General features: G+C 36.4%; 1 protein-coding gene across 14 annotated transcripts in view; it reads right to left on the bottom strand.

The window, feature by feature from the left end:
- TBC1D16 (TBC1 domain family member 16) overlaps positions 1 to 26,531 on the bottom strand; it is a 161,553-nt gene that overhangs the window by 107,898 nt on the left and 27,124 nt on the right. For 7 of the 14 annotated variants that reach the window (XM_056817374.1, XM_056817376.1, XM_056817378.1 and 4 more), the window contains exon 3: positions 21,061 to 21,304. In XM_056817374.1, the coding sequence (XP_056673352.1) occupies positions 21,061 to 21,238 (178 nt within the window). In that variant the 5' untranslated portion in view covers positions 21,239 to 21,304. The remainder of the gene's footprint in view (positions 1 to 21,060; positions 21,305 to 26,531) is intronic. The other 7 variants (XM_007482907.3, XM_001370931.4, XM_007482909.3 and 4 more) reach the window with 1 other exon arrangement.

Raw genomic sequence — 26,531 nt, 5'->3', positions numbered from 1 at the left:
CTCTTGGGGTAACTAGGTAGCACAGTGGATAGAGAGCCTGACTTAGAGATGGAAGGTCCTGGGTTCAAATCAGATCTCAGACACTTCCGGGCTGTGTAACTCTGGGAAAGTCACTTAATCCTAATTGCCCAGCTCTTGCCACTCTTAGAACTGATCCCAAGACAGAAGGTAAGGGCTTTTTTATAAAAAGGCTTCTGTTGCATGGAAAAAATCATTAAAAGACCTGTGTAAATTTCCAAATGCAAGTAAGTTTACCTTTCTTAATTCTTACTCAACTCAGGACTAAGATCACTGCCTATATGCAATGTCAATGCCTATATGGTCTGTCCAAAATGTAATGTAAAGATAAACCAAGCTATAAGTTGTCCATTCAGCTGTATCACAGTCTATACAAAAGGAATTCTTCATCTGTTTGGTTTTTCCTGTGTACCACAGGAAATGACAAAAAGGCATGGTTTCAAAGAACGTGAACTAAAGGACAGAATCAAGCAAGTAGAACCAGGAAAACAAGATATATAACAAACCAATATTGTAAATAACAGCTTTGAAAGACTTAAGAACTTAAGACAAATATAATGACCAATCATGATGCTTATGGACCAATTAATTATGACCATTTCTTAAGGGGTGATGACTGATTTTTAGGATGCTGACATGGTAAGAATTTATTTTTCTCTTCCAATGGAAAATGAAGGGAAATAGAAAAGATAGTCACAAAAGCAATTACTAAAATGCACAGAAGAGGGAGGTGGCTCAGTGGAGAGACAGCCAGGCCTGGAGATGGGAGGTCTGGGGTTCAAATCTGAACTCAAGATACTTTCTAGCTATGTAACCCTGGACAAATCACTTAAACACTACCTATCCATTATAGCTCTTCTTCCTTGGAACCAACACTTAGGATTGATTCTAAGACAGACAATAAGAGTTAAAGGGGGCAGCGGGGTGGCTCAATGGATTGAGAGCCAGGCCTAGAGATGGGAGGTCCTAGGTTCAAATCTGGCCTCAGCCACTTCCTAGCTGTGTGACCCTGGGCAAGTCACTTGACCCCCATTGCCTAGCCCTTACCACTCTTCTGCCTTGGAGCCAATACACAGTACTGACTCCAAGACGGAAGGTAAGGGTTTAAAAAAAAAAAAGAGTTAAAATGCACAGAAGATAACAGGTCAGAAAAATAAATTATATCAAAGTAGACTAGCTCTAAATGTTACATGTTGGATTTATTATATTTTTGTAAAATTAAGCAATAGATTTGTAGTTTCATCCATTTCTGTAATGTATATGGAAGTTCTCCTTTTATTTGAAGCTGCAAAATGATATTCCTTCTATAAAAGGAAATATAGTATCCAGGCTTTGGGAGTTGGGGGTGGGGTACATGATTTTTAGGCAGTCTTGTGGAAAGGAAAACTAAAGCAAGTTTTGGACTTTCTGCACTCAGGTGGAACAAAAAGCAGTTGGAATGTTAGAGAGAGGGTATTGATAAGAATGACAGTTGGTGGGGGGAAGGGTAACTGGGAGTGACAGTTGGTCTGGAGAGGCTCTCTTTCCTGGCCCTCAGACTGAAAGGAGGGCTCTCTCCCTGTCTCGGAATAGAAGTTCCTCTATTCCTGGATTTCCCCAATTGTGTGCTCTACCTGGATTCCTGTCATCGAACAAAAGGATTTAAGGGGAGCGGTTTGAACTGTGACGCCGATCTTTAAGGGTGTCAGCCCGAAGAGACAGGCCCAACCAGCTCTGAAGATCAGAACCTTTTCTTCCTCTTGCTGTCTACTGTACTGCTAAGATTTTGGTCTTAAGAAAACTAGCACAGATTAGCTTAGACAGGAATAAAAGAAACTCTCTACCAGCCTGTGAGGCCTGGCCTCATCTCAAAAACTGACAGACTCAAATCCAATCTAGGGGAATCCCAATTCCCTCTTAAAGTTTATCTTTATTTAAATAATCGTAGTCAGATAAGAGGACTATCATTTTAGGGGAACATAGAGGGAGCAGAACCTAAGGACAGCCATTCAACCATAAATAGTCCTTATTGGTCCCCTGCTGGGCGACCTTGGTCTGGGAGGAGGCTTGTCCCTCAGGAGGGTCCGTGCTTACCTGCTCTGGGTATCTTCAATATCAATCATTAGAGAAGACATCCCCTCAGGCTATCATAGGTGGCCCATTTCTCAGGATCCCAAATTTTCAAAGATAGCCTCTCAGCAGGGGTATCTTCTTCCTTTTACCTCACCATCAGGCGTATTCCCTCTCTCCCTTCAACTCCTTCATTTCCTGTTACAAAACCTTCTTTATCCCCTGTCCTCTCTTCAATCCTCTACAATCCCTTTAATTATTATAGTTTTATGATTCTTTGAATATCTCTCCTTGATTTATTTTCCAAAACCATTTTGATGATATATATACACATATATGTAGGCTTTTTAAAAAAAATCTTTTGATTGTTTTAATATTTCTTGTCTCATGGAATCATTGTTTTCTCTTTGGCCCACTCTAGTTTTCAGGGAGACCAATTCTTGATTAAGTTTTACCACCTTCTTTTCTAGGCTATGAATTCTCCTTACTATATCCTCCTTAGCTATAATTTCTTTTAAGACTACATTTTGTATCTCTTGCTTAATTTCCTGTAGGTATTCTTATAGGCTAGAACATTTTTTTCTCTTAGGTCCTACTTATGCAATTACTATCTTCTTCATGGTTTCTTGGATTTCTCTCAACTTATTCATTGTGTTCAATATTTTCTTCTACTTCTTCATATCTCTTTGCCTCTGGTTTCTGGCCTGAAGATTTCTGCTTGTGTCAGATTCTCCTCCCTCATATACTCTTGAATGATGTGGGTGGGACTTGCTTGGTCTTGTCCATTTTACCTTCCCAGCATCTCTTGGATAAGTCCATCCTCTTGTCTCCTCTGACAAGCTCTCATCACTTCATGCTTTGTCTGCTGCAACAGTCTGATCTTGTTGATCTAACAGTCCCAAGTCTTTCACCACTCTGATACGTGCTCTAGCCAGCTATCAAAGTGATCTTCTAAAATCATATTTGTGACCATGTCACTACCTTATATTCAATAAGGTTCAGGATCAAAAATAAATCTTCCATTTGGTTTTTAAAAGTCTTCATAATGTGATCCATTCCTACCTTTCCATCTTTTTACACTTTACTTCCCTCCATGTACTCTACAACCAAATGGCATTGGCCTCTTTTCTGTCCAATAGGAAGGACACATAATTTACTAAACGTTTTCACTGGCTCTCCCCAAACTGGAATGTTCTCCCTTCTTATCTCTGCCTCCTAGCTTTTTTCAAGTCTCAACTACAAGTCTATCTTCTTCAGAAAGTCTTTCCCAATCCCCTTTTATAATAGTATTTTCCCTCTGAGATTATTTATAATTCATCCTTCATATATTTTGTTTGTATACAGTTGTTTCCATGTTCTCTTCCCATTAGATCATAAGTGAATTGTGGGCAGGGGTTGTTTTGCTTTCATTTATATCCTCAGTCTTTAGCACAGTGCCATTAATAAATGCTTATTGACTTGAGCTTAAAGCACTGAATAAATTATTAAATATTAATGATACTAAATAAATAATTCCCAAAGAATTTCTGGAACAAAGCTCAAATCTATAAATCAACAGATAATTTCATTTAAAAAGTGACAATAATGCCAACATTTTTGGAGCCAAAGCAATTGTTAGTAGAAAATTTCTATCTCTTAAATACTTCCATCAAAAAAAAAGGGGGGTGATGGAGAAAAAAAGGAACTATGTATGTTTGTAATAGGTTTTGTTTTTCTTTCATTCTTAATTGGGATTGGAGATGAGGAGGGAGAGAAAGAAGATGGATTTTTTCCTTAGTTCAAATTTGGCCTCAGATACTTCCTAGCTTAGTTGTATGACCTTGGGCAACTCATTTAACCTATCTTGCCTAGGGATTCTGAGAGAAGATAAGAGTTTAAAAAAAAAAAAGATTTAAGGGAGTGGTTCTTAACTTGAAGTCCATGAAGTTAGCTTTTTTTTTTTTTTTAATTTTGACAGCTGAATTGTTATATATAATTTATTGGCTTTGTAATGCATTCTATTTTTATACACTTAAATATATGATTCTGAGAAATGGCCCATAGGCTTCCACAAACTGCCACATAGGCTTGAGACACAAAAAGAGGTTAAGGATCCTAAGAGAAACTTAGAAAATCAAGAGTAGTTAAAATGGGAACTGGATCTGAGGCACCATGGACTAAATTTTCTACCACTCTACAGGCAAATCAATGTGTTTTGTGATAGGAAATAGAAGAATAAGAATTCTCTTATATGAGAATAGGAGCAGTAGAAAACAGAGAGGAACTGGTGATGCATCCCAAGTAAAGGATGATGATTATTAGAAGGATGAGATGCAGGAAACAAAAGGGAAGAAAATGAGAGCAGAAGGCTGGAAAAGGAAGGAGCTAGTTGAGGAAGGTTGCCATGGAAGAGAATATGTGCATATTGTAGAGACAGTGACCATGCTATGGGTTAGGTCTGGAGAAAGTTTGCATGATGGAAGGCTAACTTCTCTAAGAACTGTGACTCTATGGGCAAGAAAGAGTTAAAAGATCACTTAAGGACATTGAACTTGGGTGACTGGGAAAATGGGGAAACTCAAAATAAATAAAGGAGGACACATTTGAGAGTGCATGAAGATCAGTTCAGCACTAAGCTTATGTTTGAGGTACAGTGTCAGTATCTAGAAGGTAGCTGAAAATGTGGAGCCAAAAATATGAGGGAAAACTGTACACTTTGTACTTTTCTGAAGGAAAAGGAAGTATCAGTGAGTGTTTTGTCTCCCAGACATTTTGCCTAGTGACTTAAGAGATTTATTTAGCATGCTAACACGAAAGCTATTCCAATCTTGTTAAAAGTCAAACCAAATAAAGGACCCTAGTCCACACCCTTCTCTTCCCTACCAGTTAATAAAATTATTTGACAGATCTTGAGAAAAATAAGCAAATCTTTTTTTCCCTCATTGGACTATACTCAGTTCTTTAGAAATATAGGTTCACCTATATAGCCCTGACCCTTAAACAAAACCTGGAAATACCTGAAGATAAATTTTCTGCCTTTTTAAATAATTCAGTAAAAATTAAAAATCTCCTATAAATTAAAAGTAGTTTTAAGTTGAAAGTTTTAAAATAAAAAAAACTAAAAGTATTCTATCCTAATCAGTGTTAATATTCAAGAGCTTCTTTTGTGCCCTTCACATATAATCTCAATAAGCATTTTGCCAACACACACATCTTCCCTCCAACCTAGAGAATCTGTGGTATCATTTATCCCTAATAGGTGAAACTAAGGTACAAAGAGAGAAGCAATTCAATTCAATTGTTTATTAAATAAACACAGTTAATGGTTTCACCAGGAATATTTACTATAAAGCCAAAGTCTCCTGACCCTTGGCTAAAGCTACTAGACCTTAATTCCTATTTTCAACCAAACATTTCCATCAAAAATAAAAAGGAATAACTGGTAAATTTGGTAAATAAGAAATGAATCATTAATAGTAGTGAGGTAGGAGATTTGAAGGCAACAAGAAAATAAAATTTGTAGTTATTGGAAAAGATGCTGCACAAAGTGTGCATCTGAAAAAAATATACAAAATGTAAGATTAATGTGACAACAGAGACTCAGAGATTAGGCCTCAACATACAAATGAATTCGGTTCAAGTTTAAACTCTAGAAATACTTTCTATGCAGGCAAATCATCTAACCTCAGTGTTACAAGCATATCTCCAAGAACTGGCAAGAGTTTCTTCAACCAAAAGCTATTTCCTAAATGGATGAAAATCACAGATCCAAACAATAACAATAAACTGGCACATAGCCTAACCTGGTTTAACAGAAAGACTAGAATGCTAGAAATCCTAATATCTGAATTTGAGCTCTATGAGTTGAACTTCAGAAAGTTAGTTACTTTCTGTGCATCAGTTTTGTAATTTATAAAAGTGGAATTAATTGTACTTATACTATTGATCTCAGAGAGATAGTTTGAGAATCAATGAGAACATATGTAAATAACTATATAGATGAATTTGTTTCCATTTATCTTCCACAAAAATTCTAGTCTAATCCTTCATTGTGACATGGAGATAAACTTGATTAGGCTAGTGACATGCTATCTCTGGCAGGTTCTATGAACCTTAAAATCACAGCAATAAAGGCAGGTAAAAAAAAGCAGTTCTCTGCTCAGGGGCAGAGAACCAGACCTGGAGAAGGGAGAGCCTGGGTTCAAATCTGGCCTCAGTAATTTCCTAGCTATGTGACAGGGTAAGTCACTTAACATCAATTGCCTAGCCCTTACTACTCTTCTGCCTTGGAACTAATATTGATTCTAAGACAGAAGGTAAGGGTTTTAAAAAAAAATCACAGTAACAGATTTACCTCCAACAGGCTAACATAAGAAGAGAAAGCTCATTAAGGCTAGCTACCAGACAATGAATTCTTTGAGAATAATTACCATGAACAAAGAACAATTTACATGGTCTTAAGTCCAGTGTGGCCCCTTTCTACCTATGCAGTAATAGGGGCAAAATGGCAGAAAGGGACAAGGGGGTACTAACAATAACAGTTTTTAGACAATCTATAAACATTTACTGCTTATACTCCAAATTACCAATATAATGAAAGACTTTTGGAAGAATTAGAACACATTAATATTAATATTCTTACCATAAATGAACACAAAAGACAAAAAACCCCCACAAAAACGGGCAGCTAAATGGAAGGAAGGTTCATGTGTCTTCTTAAAATGACAAATAACAGATGTTGTAAGCATTACTTTCATCATATATTCAAAGGCATTTCATTGGACCCTTAGTCCTCTAATGTTGCAATGCTCATGACAAGTATAAGCTTATGATGAAAATAACTATAGGTTACACATCAATATCTGTTTCAGGGGGGAAAGAGGCAAAAAAGTTGTACAGAGAACATGAAAAGATCATCCAAGCTTGAAATCACAACAAAAAAAAAAAATTGGGGGGAACTTCCGGTCAAGATGGCGGCTTAGAGAAAGCTAAAGTTCAGATCTCCGAAAACCCTTCCCTACTGGTCTCAAACTATATGCTCCTAGGGCGCCAAAATTCAAAACAATCAACAGCATAGACCCTGGGAATCCTCCTCCTGGACCTGAACCTGGATCAAAAAGTACGGCCCCCCTCAAAAGCCAGAACCCGAGATCACTCGGACCTAAGGGGTAGGAGCGATGAGTCCAAGGCTACAGAGGGAAACTTAGACCCGAGATTGTAACCCCCTGGCGGGATCCTTCCATCCAAGTTCCAGTGAAAGTCACTGCCCTTGGAGCTCCAGGAAGCCGCGGCCCCTCCCCCCTCAGAGAGCAGAGTCTTCTGAAACAACAGTAACCCTCAGGGCCGGCAAGACAGCCTCACGGGCCAGATCCTTCCATCCGAGTTCCAGTGAAAGTCACTGCCCTCAGAGCTCCGGGAAGCCGCGGCCCCTCCCCCCTCAGAGAGCAGGGTCCTCTGAAACAACAGTAACCCTCAGGGCATATTCTGAAGGCAACTTCCGGAAAGCAACCCGACCCAGTCGAGGGGGCACCCAAACAGCAGGAAAACAGAGAGAGCTGGGGGAGAGTGTAACCCCCTGGCCGGATCCTTCCATTCCAGTTCCAGTGAAAGTCACTGCCTTAAGGCAGTTCAACCCAGGGAAAGTTCATAGAACGGACAATCTGCCCAGGACTAAAGCCTCTGAACACCAGACAGAGATAAGAAAAGCTAATCCTCCACATTCAGAGATGCCAAACTCCACAGAAGCACAGAAGCCCCAAAATCCCAAGAAAAATAAGAAGAAAGGGGCGACTTTGGACACATTCTATGGAGCCAAAATACAAAATACAGAGGAGATAGAAGACGATACGCAAGAAAATGCTCCGAAACCTTCCAAAGGAAATGGAAACTCTCCACAAACCCATGAAGAATTTGAATCAGAAATGACCAAAAAGATGGAAGCCTTCTGGGAGGAAAAGTGGGAAATAATGCAAAAGAAATTCACGCATCTACAAAACCGGTGTGACCAAACTGAAAGGGAAAACCAGGCTTTAAAGGTCAGAATCAGGCAACTGGAAGACAACGATCGTGTAAAAGAGCAAGAATTAATAAAGCAAAGCCAAAATACCAAGAAATTAGAAGAGAACATAAAATATCTCAACAACAAGGTGACAGATCTGGAAAATAGAGGGAGAAGAGATAATTTAAGAATAATTGGAGTTCCAGAAAAGCCAGAAATAAACACCAAACTCGACATCGTGATACAAGATATAATCAAAGAAAATTGCCCAGAGATTCTAGAACAAGGAGGTAATACAGCCACTGACAGAGCTCACAGAATACCTTCTACACTAAACCCCCAAAAGACAACTCCCAGGAATGTAATTGCCAAATTCCAAAGCTCTCAAACAAAAGAAAAAATCCTACAGGAAGCCAGAAAAAGACAATTTAGATATAAAGGAATGCCAATCAAGGCCACACAAGACTTTGCAAGTTCTACTCTGAATGATCGTAAGGCATGGAACACGATCTTCAGAAAGGCAAGAGAGCTGGGCCTTCAACCAAGAATCAGCTACCCAGCAAAACTGACTATAAACTTCCAAGGGAAAGTATGGGCATTCAAAAAAATAGAAGATTTCCAAGTTTTTGCAAAGAAAAGCCCAGAGCTCTGTGGAAAGTTCGACACCGAAAAACAAAGAGCATGGAATACCTGAAAAGGTAAATATGAAGGAAAGGGAAGAGGAGAAAAATCTTATCTTCTTCTTTTACTCAAACTCTCTTCTATAAGGACTACATTTATATCAACCTATGTATACTAACATGTGGGGGAAATGTAATGTATAAATAGGGGGTAAAGAAAGACCAAATAGAATAATCTTTCTCACACAAAGATTCACATGGGAAGGGGAGGGGAAGAAAACTCCTATAAGAAGGAGAGGAAGAAAGGGTTTTTTACTTAAACCTTAATCTCAGGGAAATCAACTTTGAGAGGGAAAAACATCCAGATCCATTGGGATCTTGAATTCTATCTTACCCAACAAAGGTAGGGAGAAGGGAAAACCAAGGGGGGGGAGGGGGAGAGGGAAAACAAAAAGGGAGGGAAAGAGAGGGAGGAGGGAGAGGGAACAAAAAGGGAGGGACTAAAAAGGGAAACATCAAGGGAGGGGACAAGGGGGACTGATTCAAAGGAAATCACTGGACTAAAAGGTAGAGTCGAAGAAGAAAAGGTTAGAACCAGGGAAGGATATCAAAATGCCAGGGAGTCCACAAATGACAATCATAACTTTGAACGTGAATGGGATGAACTCACCCATAAAACGTAGACGAATAGCAGAATGGATTAGAATCCAAAACCCTACCATATGTTGTCTTCAAGAAACACACATGAGGAGGGTTGACACCCACAAGGTCAGAATTAAAGGATGGAGTAAGACCTTCTGGGCCTCAACTGACAGAAAGAAGGCAAGAGTGGTAATCATGATATCTGATAAAGCCAAAGCAAAAATAGACCTGATCAAAAGGGACAGGGGAGGTAATTATATTTTGTTAAAAGGGACTTTAGACAATGAGGAAATATCATTAATCAACATGTATGCAACAAATAATATAGCACCCAAATTTTAATGGAGAAACTAGGAGAATTGAAGGAAGAAATAAACAGTAAAACCATATTGGTGGGAGACTTAAACCAACCATTATCAAATTTAGATGAATCAAATCAAAAAATAAATAAGAAAGAGGTAAAAGAAGTGAATGAAATCTTAGAAAAATTAGAATTAATAGACATATGGAGAAAAATAAATAGGGATAAAAAGGAATACACCTTCTTCTCAGCACCACATGGCACATTCACAAAAATTGACCATACATTAGGTCACAGAAACATAGCACACAAATGCAGAAAAGCAGAAATAATGAATGCAACCTTCTCATATCACAAGGCAATAAAAATAATGATTAGTAATGGTACATGGAAAACCAAATCAAAAACTAATTGGAAATTAAACAATATGATACTCCAAAATTGTTTAGTTAAAGAAGAAATCATAGAAACAATTAATAATTTCATCGAGGAAAATGACAATGGCGAGACATCCTTTCAAACCTTTTGGGATGCAGCCAAAGCGGTAATCAGAGGTAAATTCATATCCCTGAATGCTTATATTAACAAACTAGGGAGAGCAGAGATCAATCAATTGGAAATGCAAATGAAAAAAACTCGAAAGCGATCAAATTAAAACCCCCCAGCAGAAAACCAAACTAGAAATCCTAAAAATTAAGGGAGAAATTAATAAAATCAAAAGTGATAGAACTATTGATTTAATAAATAAGACAAGAAGCTGGTACTTTGAAAAAACAAACAAAATAGACAAAGTACTGGTCAATCTAATTAAAAAAAGGAAGGAAGAAAAGCAAATTAACATCAAAGATGAAAAGGGGGACAGCACCTCCGATGAAGAGGAAATTAAGGCAATCATTAAAAATTACTTTGCCCAATTATATGGCAATAAATACACCAATTTAGGTGATATGGATGAATATATACAAAAATACAAACTGCCTAGACTAACAGAAGAAGAAATAGAATTCTTAAATAATCCCATATCAGAAAATGAAATCCAACAAGCCATCAAAGAACTTCCTAAGAAAAAATCCCCAGGGCCTGATGGATTCACCAGTGAATTCTATTAAACATTCAGAGAACAGTTAATCCCAATACTATACCAACTATTTGACATAATAAGCAAAGACGGAGTTCTACCAAACTCCTTTTATGACACCAACATGGTACTGATTCCAAAACCAGACAGGTCAAAAACAGAGAAAGAAAACTATAGACCAATCTCCCTAATGAATATAGATGCAAAGATCTTAAATAGGATACTAGCAAAAAGACTCCAGCAAGTGATCAGAAGGGTCATCCACCATGATCAAGTAGGATTTATACCAGGGATGCAGGGCTGGTTCAATATTAGGAAAACCATCCACATAATTGACCACATCAACAAGCAAACCAACAAGAACCACATGATTATCTCAATAGACAAAGAAAAAGCATTTGATAAAATACAACACCCATTCCTATTAAAAACACTAGAAAGCATAGGAATAGAAGGGTCATTCCTAAAAAAATAAACAGTATCTATCTAAAACCATCAACTAATATCATCTGCAATGGGGATAAACTAGATGCATTCCCAATAAGATCAGGAGTGAAACAAGGATTCCCATTATCACCTCTATTATTTGACATTGTACTAGAAGAAACACTAGCAGTAGCACTTAGAGAAGAAAAAGAAATTGAAGGCATCAAAATAGGCAAGGAGGAGACCAAGTTATCACTCTTTACAGATGACATGATGGTCTACTTAAAGAATCCTAGAGATTCAACCAAAAAGCTAATTGAAATAATCAACAACTTTAGCAAAGTTGCAGGATACAAAATAAACCCACATAAATCATCAGCTTTTCTATATATCTCCAACACAGCTCAGCAGCAAAAACTAGAAAGAGAAATCCCATTCAAAATCACCTTAGACAAAATAAAATACCTAGGAATCTACCTCCCGAGACAAACACAGGAACTATATGAACACAACTACAAAGCATTCTAAACTAGACTTGAGCAATTGGAAAAACATTAACTGCTCATGGATAGGACGAGCCAATATAATAAAAATGACCATCCTACCCAAACTTATTTATCTATTTAGTGCCATACCCATTGAACTACCAAAATACTTCTTCACTGATTTAGAAAAAACCATAACAAAATTCATTTGGAACAACAAAAGATCAAGGATATCCAGGGAAATAATGAAAAAAAAAACACATATGATGGGGGCCTTGCAGTCTCTGACCTTAAACTATATTACAAAGCAGCAGTCATCAAAACAATTTGGTACCGGCTAAGAAACAGAAAGGAAGATCAGTGGAATAGACTGGGGGAAAGCGACCTCAGCAAGACAGTATATGATAAACCCAAAGATCCCAGCTTTTGGGACAAAAATCCACTATTCGATAAAAACTGCTGGGAAAATTGGAAGACAGTGTGGGAGAGACTAGGAATAGATCAACACCTCACACCCTACACCAAGATAAATTCAAAATGGGTGAGTGACTTAAACATAAAGAAGGAAACCATAAGTAAATTGGGTAAACACAGAATAGTATACATGTCAGACCTCTGGGAGGGGAAAGGCTTTAAAACCAAGCAAGACATAGAAAGAATCACAAAATGTAAAATAAATAATTTTGACTACATCAAACTAAAAAGCTTTTGTACAAACAAAACCAATGTAACTAAAATCAGAAGGGAAACAACAAATTGGGAAAAAATCTTCATAGAAACCTCTGACAAAGGTTTAATTACTCATATTTATAAAGAGCTAAATCAATTGTACAAAAAATCAAGCCATTCTCCAATTGATAAATGGGCAAGGGACATGGATAGGCAGTTCTCAGATAAAGAAATCAAAACTATTAACAAGCACATGAAGAAGTGTTCTAAATCTCTTATAATCAGAGAGATACAAATAAAAACAACTCTGAGGTATCACCTCACACCTAGCAGATTGGCTAACATAACAGCAAAGGAAAGTAATGAATGCTGGAGGGGATGTGGCAAAGTAGGGACATTAATTCATTGCTGGTGGAGTTGTGAACTGATCCAGCCATTCTGGAGGGCAATTTGGAACTATGCCCAAAGGGCGACAAAAGAATATCTACCCTTTGATCCAGCCATAGCACTGCTGGGTCTGTACCCCAAAGAGATAATGGACAAAAAGACTTGTACAAAAATATTCATAGCTGTGCTCTTTTGGTGGCCAAAAACTGGAAAATGAGGGGATGCCCATCAATTGGGGAATGGCTGAGCAAATTGTGGTATATGTTGGTGATGGAATACTATTGTGCTAAAAGGAATAATAAAGTGGAGGAGTTCCATGGAGACTGGAACAACCTCCAGGAAGTGATGCAGAGCGAGAGGAGCAGAACCAGGACAACATTGTACACAGAGACTAATACACTGTGGTATAATCTAACGTAATGGACTTCTCCATTAGTGGTGGTGTAATGTCCCTGAACAATTTTCAGGGATCTAGGAGGAAAAAAAACACCATTCATAAGCAGAGGATAAACTGTTGGAGTAGAAACACCGAGGAAAAGCAACTGCCTGAATACAGCGGTTGAGGGGACATGACAGAGGAGAGACTCTAAATGAACACTCCAATGCAAATATTATCAAAATAGCAATGGGTTCAAATCAAGAAAACATGTAATGCCCAGTGGATTTACGCATCGGCTATGGGGGGTAGGGGGGAGGAAAAGAAAATGATCTATGTCTTTAATGAATAATGCTTGGAAATGATCAAATAAAATATTAAATTAAAAAAATTTTATTCTCAAAAATTAGGGGGAAAAAACCATTCTGTGAGATTCTTATGAAACAAATATAGTCCAAATATGTAAGCCAGGGAAGGATAAAGTATAGAAAAAAAAAACTAGACCAATGTCATTAATGAATATAGTTTCAAAAAAATCTATCAAAGTGATTTCATCCAAGAAATTTATTCTTCATGACCAAGCTGGATTTACATCAGCTATGTATGGAAGGCTCAGCATTATGAAAATAATCAATAAAATCACATTAAAAACAAAAACACAAATGATCATCTGAATAAGAGGTAGTAAAAGCCTTCGACAAAGTATAAACCTGATTTACTTTTTAAAATACTCTTTGTAAAGTATAAACAATAAAAGGATCTTTTTTTTTTTTAAACCCTCACCTTCCGTCTTGGAGTCAATACTGTGTATTGGCTCCAAGGCAAAAGAATGGTAAGGGCTAGGCAATGGGGGTCAAGTGACTCGCCCAGGGTCACACAGCTAGGAAGTGGCTGAGGCCGGATCTGAACCTAGGACCTCCCGTCTCTAGGCCTGGTTCTCAGTCCACTGAGCTACCCAGCTGCCCCCTAAAGGATCTTTTTTAAAACATGAAAAGCAGACATCTAAAGCCAAAAGTAAGCATTGTATGAAATGGGGATATACCGGAATCTTTCCCAATAAATATAGAGTAAAGCAAAGATGCTCAATTTCCTCATTATTATTTGATATAGTTCTGGAAATGTTACAGATAGCAATTAACAAGAGAAAGAATTAAAGACATAAAGACTAGGTAAAGAGGAAATAAAATTTTCCCCAATTGCCGACTATATTGGTTTATTTAGAAAATCCCAGGAACTCAGCAAAAACTGAGAAAATTATAGTTTCAGCAGAGTTCCAGGAAACAAAATAAACCCTCAAAATATCAAAAGCATTTTCACATATAGTAATAAAATCTAAGAGGCAATAATAGTATGGGAAATTGCATTCCAAATAACTATAAAATGGATCATTTCCAAGGCTCAGCCTGCTAAAAACACAGTTTCAACTCAAAATGTTCCTTTAAGAAATAATGAAAAACTAGTTGGAGAAATATTCAGTGCTAATAATTAGTGTTGAGTTAGTAGAATTAAGATGACAATATTACCAAAGTCAATTTGTAATTTTAATGCTATGCCAAACTATCAAAATTGATGAAACAATAATAAAATTACAAAACCCATATCAGATAAATATTGCTAGGAAGACTAGAAAGCAGTCTGGCAGAAATCAGTATTAGATCAACAACGTATATCATATTTCACAATACATTCTAAATGGATGTTACATTATTAATATGAAAAATTATACTATTGAAAATTAAGAAATAAGCTTATAGATTCTCACAGCTCTGGGTAAGAGACCAAGGAATAATAGGCAATTGCGACATATAAAATAGATAACTGGTTACCTTTTTTCTTCTATTTTTACCTTTTAAAAATGCCATGTCAATTTTGCTTGAATAAGGCAGTTATTTCTGGATATATCTACTCTCTCCTACCTCCCAGTGAAACTTAACTTGCAAAAAACAAAAACCAATCCACATTCACTGCTTCTGCAACCATAAGCAATATTCCACATGCATAGTACCTCATCATTCCACTTTTTTTTGTTCTGAATTTTCTCCTTACCTCCTCCTTTCTCCCAAGATGGTAAGCAAGATTTTATATTGTGTAATCATGTAAAACAAACTGATTACTTTTAACTGAAAAGCTTCTACACAAAGTTGACATACCTAGGATAAGAAAGGAGTGGCCAAATGGGAAATAATCTTCGTATTAAATTTTTCTGATGAGAGTCTGATATAAGATATAAATAATAATAATAATAATAACAATAACAATAATAATGATGATGATGATGATGATAATGATAATAATAATAAAATAGCAAACATTTATAAAGTACTTAGTCTGTGGGCCAGTAAAATGTAAAATGTAAACATTTTACAATTATGTTCTCCTTTGATCCTTGCAAGATCCTTGAGAAGTAGGTACTGTTATTATTCCCATTTTTCAGATGAGGATATTGAAGCAATCAAGCCTAGAGTCACAAAGCTAGTATCTGAAGCCATATTTGAACTCCAGTCTTCCTGACTTCAAGTCTGGCACTTTCCAATGCTCCACCTAATTGCCACATATATACATACATACATATATATATATATATATGTGTATATATATACACACATACACAGACATGTATATTAAAAAAACAAAAGCCATTCATTGCCCAGTAGATAAGTGATCAAAAGATATGAAGAACAGTTCTCAAAAGAACTACAAAATATTAATAATCACATGAAAGAATGCTCCAAATAACTAAGAGAAATGTAAAACAAAACAAACTTTGATGGTTTTACTTCACAACCTACAAATAGAGAAAAGATAAAAAAAGATGGGAATAATCAATGTTGGAGGAAGAGAGCCACACTAGTGTACTGCTGGTAGTACTGCAGATCAGTACAACCATTTTGGAAAGCAATTTGTAATTATATGTAAACTAATGGACTAATGTTCATACCATTTGACCCAGAGGTCCCAATCAATAGCATAGGTCAGTAATAAGAAGTTCCTAGGTAGATTTTCATCAGTTGGGAAATGGCTGAACAAACTGTGGTACATGTTGATGATGGAATACTATTCTGCTATAAGAAATGATAAGCGAGATAATTTCAGAAAAAGCTGGAAAGATCTGCATAAAATGATGCAGAGCAAAAACAAAAAGCAAATTAATAAAACACTGTACACAGTAACAGCAATATTGTACAATGATCAACGGTGGAAACTTGACTATTCTCAGCAAAGCAATGATCTGGGACAATCCTGAAAGACTTATGACTGGGAATGTTATTCACCTCCAATGAAAAAGCTGTTGGTCAGATGAATGTAGATCAAAGCATATGTGTGTCTTTCACATCACTGTATTTAGGGTTTTATTTTGGGGGGTTGGTTTTGTATGCATGTGCTCTTTCTTACAAGAATCAATATAATATGGAAATGTGTTTTGCATGATAATAAAAATTTTTTAAAATTTAAGTCTCTATATACATCAAAATACCAACGTATCTATAAAATACTATGGAGGGTAATGATGAAAGATCATAGAATTACTTCATAAAATTACCAAGTTGCAGAGCTGAAAGCAAGGTTAGAGGAAGCTTCCCATGAGACTCAGGCAAAATCACACCAAGAGATAAGACTGAAAAGAGATGGAGCATAGTACAAATCTGCCAATATTTCTAAGTTTAAAGCGTGATATTCTTTGTTATTATTGTTATTATATATTTTTACTTATATTACATGTCATATGCAATCCTTATATATTATTATATCAAAGTAATTTCTGGAAATGTAAATTTCTGGAAACCCTTAGCCCATTCAAAAAGTGGGTTCATTGGGAAAAAGAAAAAGAAGTCAAAACACCTGAGATATGATCACATCCATCCTAGTAGTCCCATTCCAAAATGATGTGAAGGTCTCATCTGTTCTTTGAGATCTTTCACTTATTTTCTATTTCCAATATGTTCCGTATGATTTCACATGTGTAATTGATACCATATTGCTAGCTTTCTCAATGGGCAGGAAAGGGAGGAAAGAAAAGGGAAAGAAAATGCAGAACCCACATTTTTTTAAATGAATTTATTCAAAATCATTTTAAATGAAAATTTATAAATAATAATTTTAAAGGTATTCCATTTTCATCTAGTTAACTCATCTATATTGTTTTAGCTATTATGCATATTATTCTTTTCATTCTTCTTACATCATACTTCACACTAGCTCATACAAAACTCTTATTTCTTTGAAATCTTGATATTTGTCATTTCTTACTGCCCAGTAATATGCCACTAACTTCATGCCACTATGGCTACCCAAACTGAATCAGGATGACCAGCTCTATCACGTCTACTCCAGCAAAATTCTTAAGTTCCCACCAGCCTGAATAATCATATTAAAACTCAATGACAAGCTATAATGATATCTTCTACACCAGAAATGCATGAAAAATTAAGAAGCAGCCCACTGGTAAAAGGAAAGAGGAGCTCTTAAATAAATCACACCCCAGTGTACAGCCAGGGACAGAGAACATGTAGCTTTCTAGGTTCATTCTTGAAATGGAGTCAAGAAGAACTAAGGTGCAACCTTAGACACTTACTAGCTGTATAATTCTGGACAAATCATTTAGCATCTGTGTGCTTCAGTTTCCCCATCTGTAAAAAAGGAAATAACAATAGCACCTACCTCTCAAAGTTGTGAAATCAAAGAAAACATTTAGTAAATTTTAAAAAGTTTATTAATGCTACTTGTTATAATCACCATGGAACTACAGTTGGGCTAATATATAATCTGACAGCTTCTACTAAAAATGAAAAATCTTAGAATACAATATTTCAAAAGGTATAATATATAGGTTTAAAACTAAGAATTCCAAAGCAGCTAAGTGACATAATAGAGAGAGTGCTAGACTTAGAGATTTGGAAAAAAACGTTTTTTAATCTCACCATAGAATCTTTCTTAGTTTTGTGACTTGAGTGGGTCATTTAACCTCTCAGTCTTAATTTCTTCGTCTGTAAAATAGTAATTATAACAACGCCTACTTTGTGAGGATCAAATGAGAAAACATAATATAAAGCCACTTAAGTGTTAACTCCTATTAAGAATAACTCATCCTGTAAAGCTATGAGAGACAGGGGAGAAGAGGAAATGCAACCTTTAAAGGAAGAAAGGGCTTTCAAGTATTTCTGATAAAAAGAGCAAAGCTGAGTTATAAACTTTGAAAAGCAAACATAAGAGTCCAGAGAAATCTAGAGAGGTCAATTTGAACAAGTGGAAGGTATAAAAATGCGGTGGGAAAAGAAATGTGTCCTTCAGAACCTTAAAGTCTTTGAAGGATATTGAGGGCATTAAAAAGAGAAATATATTAGTGTAGAAAGGAGAAAATAGGGGATAGAATTTTTTTTTTATCATTGAAGGGCATTAGAAAATACTAAAAAGTGGCTGGGTAAGAAGAGTAGGAATAAAATGAAATTAACTTGTAATCTGAAATGAACAAAGGAAGGTTGATCACACAATTTAGTGTAAAAAAGCACAACAAACTCAACAGAAATAAGCAGAGATGGGGAGTGGGTAGTTAATAGTCAGGAAAAAAAAAAGATAAATTAATGACCTTGAGGGGCAGTATTAAAAAGGAGTGGGTGGATGAGTGAACTAGAACCTAAAAGGGTACTTTAGATCACCTCTTAAATAACTGGGGAATAGCTGAATAAACTAGAGTATATGAACTTGTACAGAATATTACTGCACATATGAAAAACAATTTCCAAAAATCCTACATAAGATAGGCTGATACAGAGTCAATGAGTAGTACCAGAACAATCGGGATGACATGTAAAGATATGTAATTTTGAAAGATTTGAGACCTCTGATCAAAAAACATCTAACCAAAAGTCTGATGATGAAGCATATTACCTATTTCCAGACCAAAGGATAGATGACAAACAAAAGGTACAGAGACCTACATTTCTGGATATGGCCACTTTAAAGAATCATTTAGCTTAACTAAGTTAATTTGTTAAAAGTTTTCTCTCCTTTTTCTCTTGGCTAATGGCAGAAGGAAGAGTTCAAGAGTAGGAGGGATGTCAGCAATAAAGATGTAAAAACAATAAAGCTTTTAAAGCATTTTAAGCAAGATAGTTTTGAAAGTTATGTGTAGAATTTACTACATACATTTTTGAAGCAAGCATTGTGAAATGAAAATCAGCTTCACATAGAATTTTTGGTATTCTGCCTTGAGTGTGGAAATGTACTTTTTTTAGTGTTTAAATTCAGAATTTAAAAATGAAGCTTTTTAAAGTAGTAATTCTGGGGGCAGCTGGATGCCTCAGTGGATTGAGAACCAGGCCCAGAGACAGGAGGTCCTAGGGTCAAATCTTGACTCAGACACATCCTAGCTGTGTGACCCTAGGCAAGTCACTTAACCCTCATTGCCAATACATAGTATTGATTCTAAGATGGAAGGTAAAGGGTTTTTTTTGTTTGTCTGTTTGTTTGTTTTTTCCCATTTGAATTAGTTTATTCAATTTAGAACATTATTCCTTGGTTATAATCATCACATTATTTCCCTCCCTCCCCTCCACACACCTTTCCCTCCTCCCCCCCCCAAGCCAATGCGAAATTTCATTGGGTATTACTCCTGTCCCTGATCAGAACCTATTTCCATGTTGTTGATGTTTGCACTAGGATGTTCATTTAGAGTCTACATCCCCAACCATATCCCTTCGATCCATGTATTCAAGCAGCTGTTTTTCTTCTGTGTTTCTATTCTACTCCCACAGTGTTTCCTCTGAATGTGGATAGTGGTTTTTCTCACAGATTCCTCCAAGTTGTTCAGAGTCACTGCATTGCCACTAATGGAGAAGTCTATTACATTTGATTGTACCACAGTGTATCAGTCTCTGTGTTTTCAGTGTTCTCCTGGTTCTGCTCCTCTCACTCTGCATCAATTCCTGGAGGTCGTTCCAGTTCCCATGGAATTCCTCCAGTTTATTATTCCTTTGAGCACAATAGTATTCCATCACCAACATATACCACAATTTGTTCAGCCATTCCCCAATTGAAGGGCATCCCCTCATTTTCCAATTTTTTTGCCACCACAAAGAGCGCAGCTATGAATATTTTTGTACATGTCGGAAGGTAAAGATTAAAAAAAAAAAAGAAAAGAAAGTACATTATATTCATCATAGTTTTTTCAGACATTGTCCAAGCTATGGGAATTTATTTTATCTATTCTTTTCTACCACAAAGCTGCAACAATGAATATGTTTGTGTATATATAGGACCGTGACCTAATTGACCAGGCAAGACAAAGGGATCATTGAGTATACCAAGAGTACGGTCACATTTCTTTTTATTTAAGCTCTATTTCTTTATTTTAAAATATTTTTCCATGTTTCTAGGATTCATTTTCTTTCCCTTCCCACTATTATCACATTTCTTTTTTTTTTCTTTTTTTTTAACCCTTACCTTTTGTATTGGAGTAAATACTGTGTATTGGCTCCAAGGCAAAAGAGTGGTAAGGGCTAGGCAATGGGGGTCAAGTGACTTTCCCAGGGTCACACAGCTGGGAAGTGTCTGAGGCCAGATTTGAACCTAGGACCTCCCGTCTCTAGGCCTGGCTCTCAATCCACTGAGCTACCCAGCTGCCCCCTGTCACATTTAACATAATTCCAATTTCATATTCAGAACTACTGGGCCAACTCACAGATCTACCAAGAGTGACTACATGTCTTCTCAAAGTCCATCCCTGCCCCACTTCCCTGCCTCCACCTGACTTTTCCACATTGCCATTGTTTTGCTATGTTTGCAGATTTTCAATATATGAGATATCTTGAAGATATTTTGGAACTAACTCAAAATTTTAGAAAACAAATGTTTAAAATTGTTTTTACATGTAATTGGGAAAAAACAAAATATATTAAATTAAAAAAAATTTTTTTAATTCTCTATTTCACCCACTCTATTGGCTCCATTTCATTTTGTTCTTTATGTTTTAACAAACTGCCTTTAATCTGAGACTTACCCCCTCACATAAAATTTCTTTCTTTTACCATCTTACCTGGGTGATGTTCTCCAAGGCCCTGCAGAACCTGTAGGGGGTGGACACAGACATTGTTCTTAGAGTAGATGATCTCTCCATCCAGTATTGAGGGAGAACCACTGCTGCCACTAGGGTTGAGAGTCAGGAGATCAGAGGCTTTTGAGGAGGCTCTTCGAAGGAGTCGCCCCAGAGACATTGCCAGGAGAATGTTTCCATTATCCACAAGCTTCAATCCAGAACAAATGCCACATAAAAGATCTGCCTCAGAGAAGAAATGAGAATAAAGCAAATTTCAAATTTTCAAGTAAGACTTTTTTCAAAGGAAAAGTATTGACAGACATCATAATTTAATGATTGTTGAAGAGAGATCTTTACTCTGTTCAATAGCATCAGTACAAGATTTTTTTTAGGCTATTAAGACTTCCGTGACTCAAAGCTACATCTTTCCTTCCCTGTGTCAATGTGGAATCTAGAAACCCTCAAATTTGTAGCCATGTGAGATCTGACAACTCCCCCCCCCCTCCCCCAGTCAAGTCTGACCTAGTCACATAAGTATCCCTTTCAGTCCCAATAGTTTCTTACTTTGTGTCAAAGTCCTTTACCTAGGTAGCCCAGCCCTTGGTTGGATCTTTCCCTTGTGTGTCCATTGTAAAGCATCAGCCTTTCAGGGATAATCCTGTTGAGGACTCCTCATCTTCTTTGTAACCATTATAAAGCCAATCAACCATACTTTTCCCCATCTTCAGTCCCCTAAAAGGTATAAGTCCTTCAATTTCTTTTATTCTATGAAGCTGTCAATCTAGTAGTGTGTTTGACACACCCAGGGGTCAGTGGCCAGAGCAACAAGTCTTGGGGCTCTGTGTGGGTTTGTAGCACACAGCTCTGCATGGAGGCCTTGAAAAATTATGCTGAACCCCTCTCCTTAATTAAAGATTTCTGACTATTTAATAGTTCTGTGTTTTTTTCCAGTTTAACACCTATATAAAGACTAATCCCAGCTGAAGTTACCTTATTTAAAGATACAACCCACAAAATTCCTGGGATTTCCATTTGTTGCATTAGTCTCCCTAGGACTTCTTTGTTCTTATTCTAAACCAGCCTAGCAAACAAGTACCTCTTCTATTTTGAAACTTTCTGCTCTTAGCCTCTGAAATATTATATTAATGCTTGTTCTTATAGCCCAGTAACCACTCTTCTCTCAATCACACTGCTTCATAAGGTAGTAGGGAAGCTAAATGATTGAGAATGTTGTGGAAGAGACTGCCATTTAGAAGTAGTTGTTCCTTTTTTGTATGTTTCCTCACTCAGTACCTGGAACACAGTAGGCCCTTAATAAATATGCATTGAATACTAACTAGAACAAGAGTTTTAAAAAGGAAAGTGTTCTTGTAGAAAAAAATTAAGAAAATGAACATATTAGAATAAAAAGTACAAAACATGAACAAGTAGAAGACTCCCTAAAAAAAAGCTGGGAGAAACAATCAAACCCAAACATTTGAAATAATGGGAAAAATCAGACAAAGTCCAAAGACTGAAAAATTAAGACATGTGTTTATACTATAAAAAAAATTAACCTAGCCTCAGATGAGGCAGATGAGATAATATATAATATATAAGAGCCAGCATTTTTTGCCCAGCTTCCCCAAGATATTTCTACAACCTAGGAAATGTGCCAGACCAAATTCTGATCAAGAAAGCCAAGAAAAAGTCACAATACTCCCCAGAGACTATAAAGAGGCTGAGACTGAACACCAGAGCAGGAAACACTCAAGCTGAAAAAGATCCCAGGGAACCCCTGAATCAATACTGAGGAGAAGAATGGGTTCCAGATGGCAGCTTTGTCACCCATTACAGAGTCCCAGGTTGGCATGGGACCCTGGGTTTCCCTTTGTATACCCCAAATCCTAGTAGTACTTCAGTCAAACTGTAAGCAGGAAAATTCCTTTCCTTCCTTGCATTCCTGTAATGCTGAGGAAAAGGTGCCTGGATTTCAAAGACTCACGAGATAATGAAGGGACCTCCCCCCCCCCCCACCCCCGGGGGAATCTTCTCCTTGGATCCTTGGATTCTTTCCTAGATTTTGAGCTGAACACAGAGATACAGCTCCAGGCTATGCGTTAACACCATCAGATTGTATCTAAGACATCTATTCACCCCCTAAACTATGCCAGTCACCCCTTGTCACAAACTCTAGTCATATAACAAACATCCCCCACTCCTGCTTAACTTCATTCCATTTCCTCATCCCTGGACACAGAGCGCATGTTGTCTAAAAGATATAAAAGAACCAGGACATATCTCCTGGAGAAGGCAATGCTCCACCTATGTTGACCTCCCAGCCACTTCAACATGAATACCAAATTAATAAATTTCTCTTCTCATTTCTAAGCTAAGTTACTTAAGTCTTGCATTCTTGCAAAGGATATCTGTCCAGAACCCAGGGGTTCACCTCAAGTCCCCCCAAAACAAAGTCACAGTTGCAAGTAAGAGAGGCTCTAGCAGTATAAAGTTCAAGAAACAAGTTCTATAAACTTAAGATGAATAGCTCTGAGCCCAAGAGCAGAGGAGAGATCCAATTCTAATCTTTAGCTCTGCACATAAGGCAACAGAAGAATAACCAGGGCAGGAGACAATTCCAAAGGAGAGGCAAGCAATTCAATGGCTCTAAACCACTCTTTGATACTATGCTCTCTAGGTTTTAGGGGTACTACTCTATACTGATGCCCCATTTACCTATCTGGCTTCTCTTTCTCTGTCTCCTTTGCAGATCTTCCTCCAGATCATTCCCTCTAATGATAAGTGTCCAATGGGGTTCTAAACCTAGATCCTCTTCTCTATACTACTTCATTTAGTGATCTCATCAGTTTCCATTGATTTAATTTCTATCTCTATGCTGACTACTCTCCATTCTAGCTATCTGGGTAGATTTAAATAGGGACTCTCTGTAGAATTATAGAATCTATAATATGAAGAGAGAAAGTAGAAGAGATCACAATTACAGATCACTTGTGAAGAATATATTCCTTTTCTCTTTCAGATTTCTTCTTTGTAAAGGGGAATAGAGATGAGTAAAGAATAAAGTATAAATACAAAATAATATAATGGAGGAAAATACAAATTAAACAGTTATCAGTAAATGGTATGAATTCACACATAAAATGAAAGAAGATAGAATGGATTAGAAAACAGAACTTAATAATGTGCTATTTATAAGAAATACATATTTACAATTTAAAATAATAGGCAAGGCAGCTGGGGACAGAGAGAGTCAGGACTAGAGATGGGAGGTCCTGGGTTCAAATTAAACACTTCCTAGATGTGTGACTGGGCCAATCACTTAATCCCTAATTTCTTAGCCCTTGCCACTCTTTTACCTTAGAACCCATATATGGTATTGATATGTTAAGAGAGTTTTTATTAATTTCTCCTTTTTATATTTAAGAGGAAAAGGAACAATAATATTTTTCAGTAGGAGAACCCCTGCTGGGCTGCTTGGCAGTTGGTAACAGAAGGATGTGGCTGAGCATGGTTTGCAAGTTGCAGACCATTGGAAAGGGCTTTTAGTCTCTGGGTCTCCTGGGGAGAGGCTGTGTTGCTAGCACTCTCTGGTTGGAGACAGAAAAACAAAAGTAAGGCCTTAATAGCTTTACTGATTATTAGTAACTTGGGTTGATAAGGTAGATGGATAGTGGCTATATTTAAGATAGTAAGTGTAGGAGAGTAGGTGAGGGCTTTGGCCTAGCAGAAGATACTGCCCTCTGAGACAGATAGATGTAGTATTTTTTAGAGAAATTTTAGTTAGGATTGGGATCTGGGGTATAGTTACAAGCTGTTGTAAGATTACTTTCACTTTCCTCCTTCCTATTTCCTATCCATATTTCCTAATAATAAACTAAGTGTTTTGCGTTTAATAAACTACACACTGGCTTTTGTTCAAACTCCTACCCCCCAAAATTTAACCCTACACAGCCTGGCAAGCCAGCCAGGATTTTGATTGATCTATTTATCTATGTTCTTTACAATATTAGGAAAAGGATAGGAGTGTAACCATGTTGCCTGATATCATGGTATGGATATACATCTAATATATCCCCCGTGAGGTGGATATAATCTCAATATATACATTTGTACATTTACACATCTAATATATAGCCCAATATATTATACATCTAATATATCTCTCCTAAGGTGGATCTTGTTCAATAGTTTTTCTATAAAAGTATATTATATCTATAACTTTTTTAATCCTATAAAAGTATTATTATTATAATTATTAGAACTAATAAATCCTATGACATAATACATATAACAAATAACAGATTCTAAGATGAAAGGTAATAGTTTTTAAAAAATGATGGGCAAGAGCATAATTGTTCTTCAAGTTACTCAAAAATAGGTAATAAATAATGACCTCAACAAGGCGATAATAAAAATACTCTGATGATTAAAGGCACCATAATCAATGTAACAGTATCAATACTTTCACAAATATATACACATACACACATACAAATCCATATACATACATATATACTTAATGCTACAGCAGCTACTTATTTTTCATTTTATTTTATTTTATTTTATTAAATCCTTAGTTTTCATCTTAGAATCAATACTGTGCATAGGTAAGGGTTACGCAATGGGGGTCAAATGACTTGCCCAGGGTCACACAGCTAGCAAGTGTCTGAGACCATATTTGAACCCAGGACCTCCCGTTTCTAGGCCTGGCTCTCAATCCACTGAGCCCTCCAGATGCCCCCAGCAACTACTTAAAAGTGAAATTGAACTACAAGACTTCAGTGTGTCCCTTTTCAGACCTAGACAACATTAATAGAAATATAGGTAAATCTGGTAAGAAAAATAGGTAAACTTGAAAAAAGCTAGGGATCTTAATAGAATTGTAGAAGAGTTAGTATGAGAGCTAGCTGATGATTCCTGAATAGGAGTATAAAAAAACTCTCAATGGAACCTTTATACAAATCAACCGTGTGCTATTACATAAAAGTTATCATAAATAAATGCAGATCACAACACAAAAATGATAAATCAATAAAGGGTTTTAAGAAATTCAAACTTAAAAGGAGACAAAGTAATTTAAATCTAAATAATTGGTGGATCAAAGAATAAAACACAATAATAATAGAATACAATTTTATAAAACAAAAATGGGACAAAGTATCAAAACTTCTGGAATACATCCAAAATAATAAGGGAAAATTTATATCTCCAAACACTTTCATGAATTTAAAAAAAAAGTAAAAATAGAGAAAAGTAACAAATCAAAAGCCTCAACCAGAAAACAGAGAAAAAGGAATTCTAAAAATCAGAGACAAAATAATTAAAAACAAAATGAAGTTGAATTGATAAATGAAATCAAGAACTGTTTTTAAAAAAAACTAATAAAATAAGGAAGTTCAGAGTAGGCACAGCCAAGTAGGAAAGCTGTATGGAACTACTGTATTAAATTACGTACTATTAAAAAACCAAGT

Source organism: Monodelphis domestica, chromosome 2, assembly GCF_027887165.1.
Source record: "Monodelphis domestica isolate mMonDom1 chromosome 2, mMonDom1.pri, whole genome shotgun sequence".
NCBI classification, from domain to species: domain Eukaryota; kingdom Metazoa; phylum Chordata; class Mammalia; order Didelphimorphia; family Didelphidae; genus Monodelphis; species Monodelphis domestica.
The sequence above is the reverse complement of the archived record's forward strand: the minus strand, read 5'-3'. Positions and strand labels throughout refer to the sequence as shown.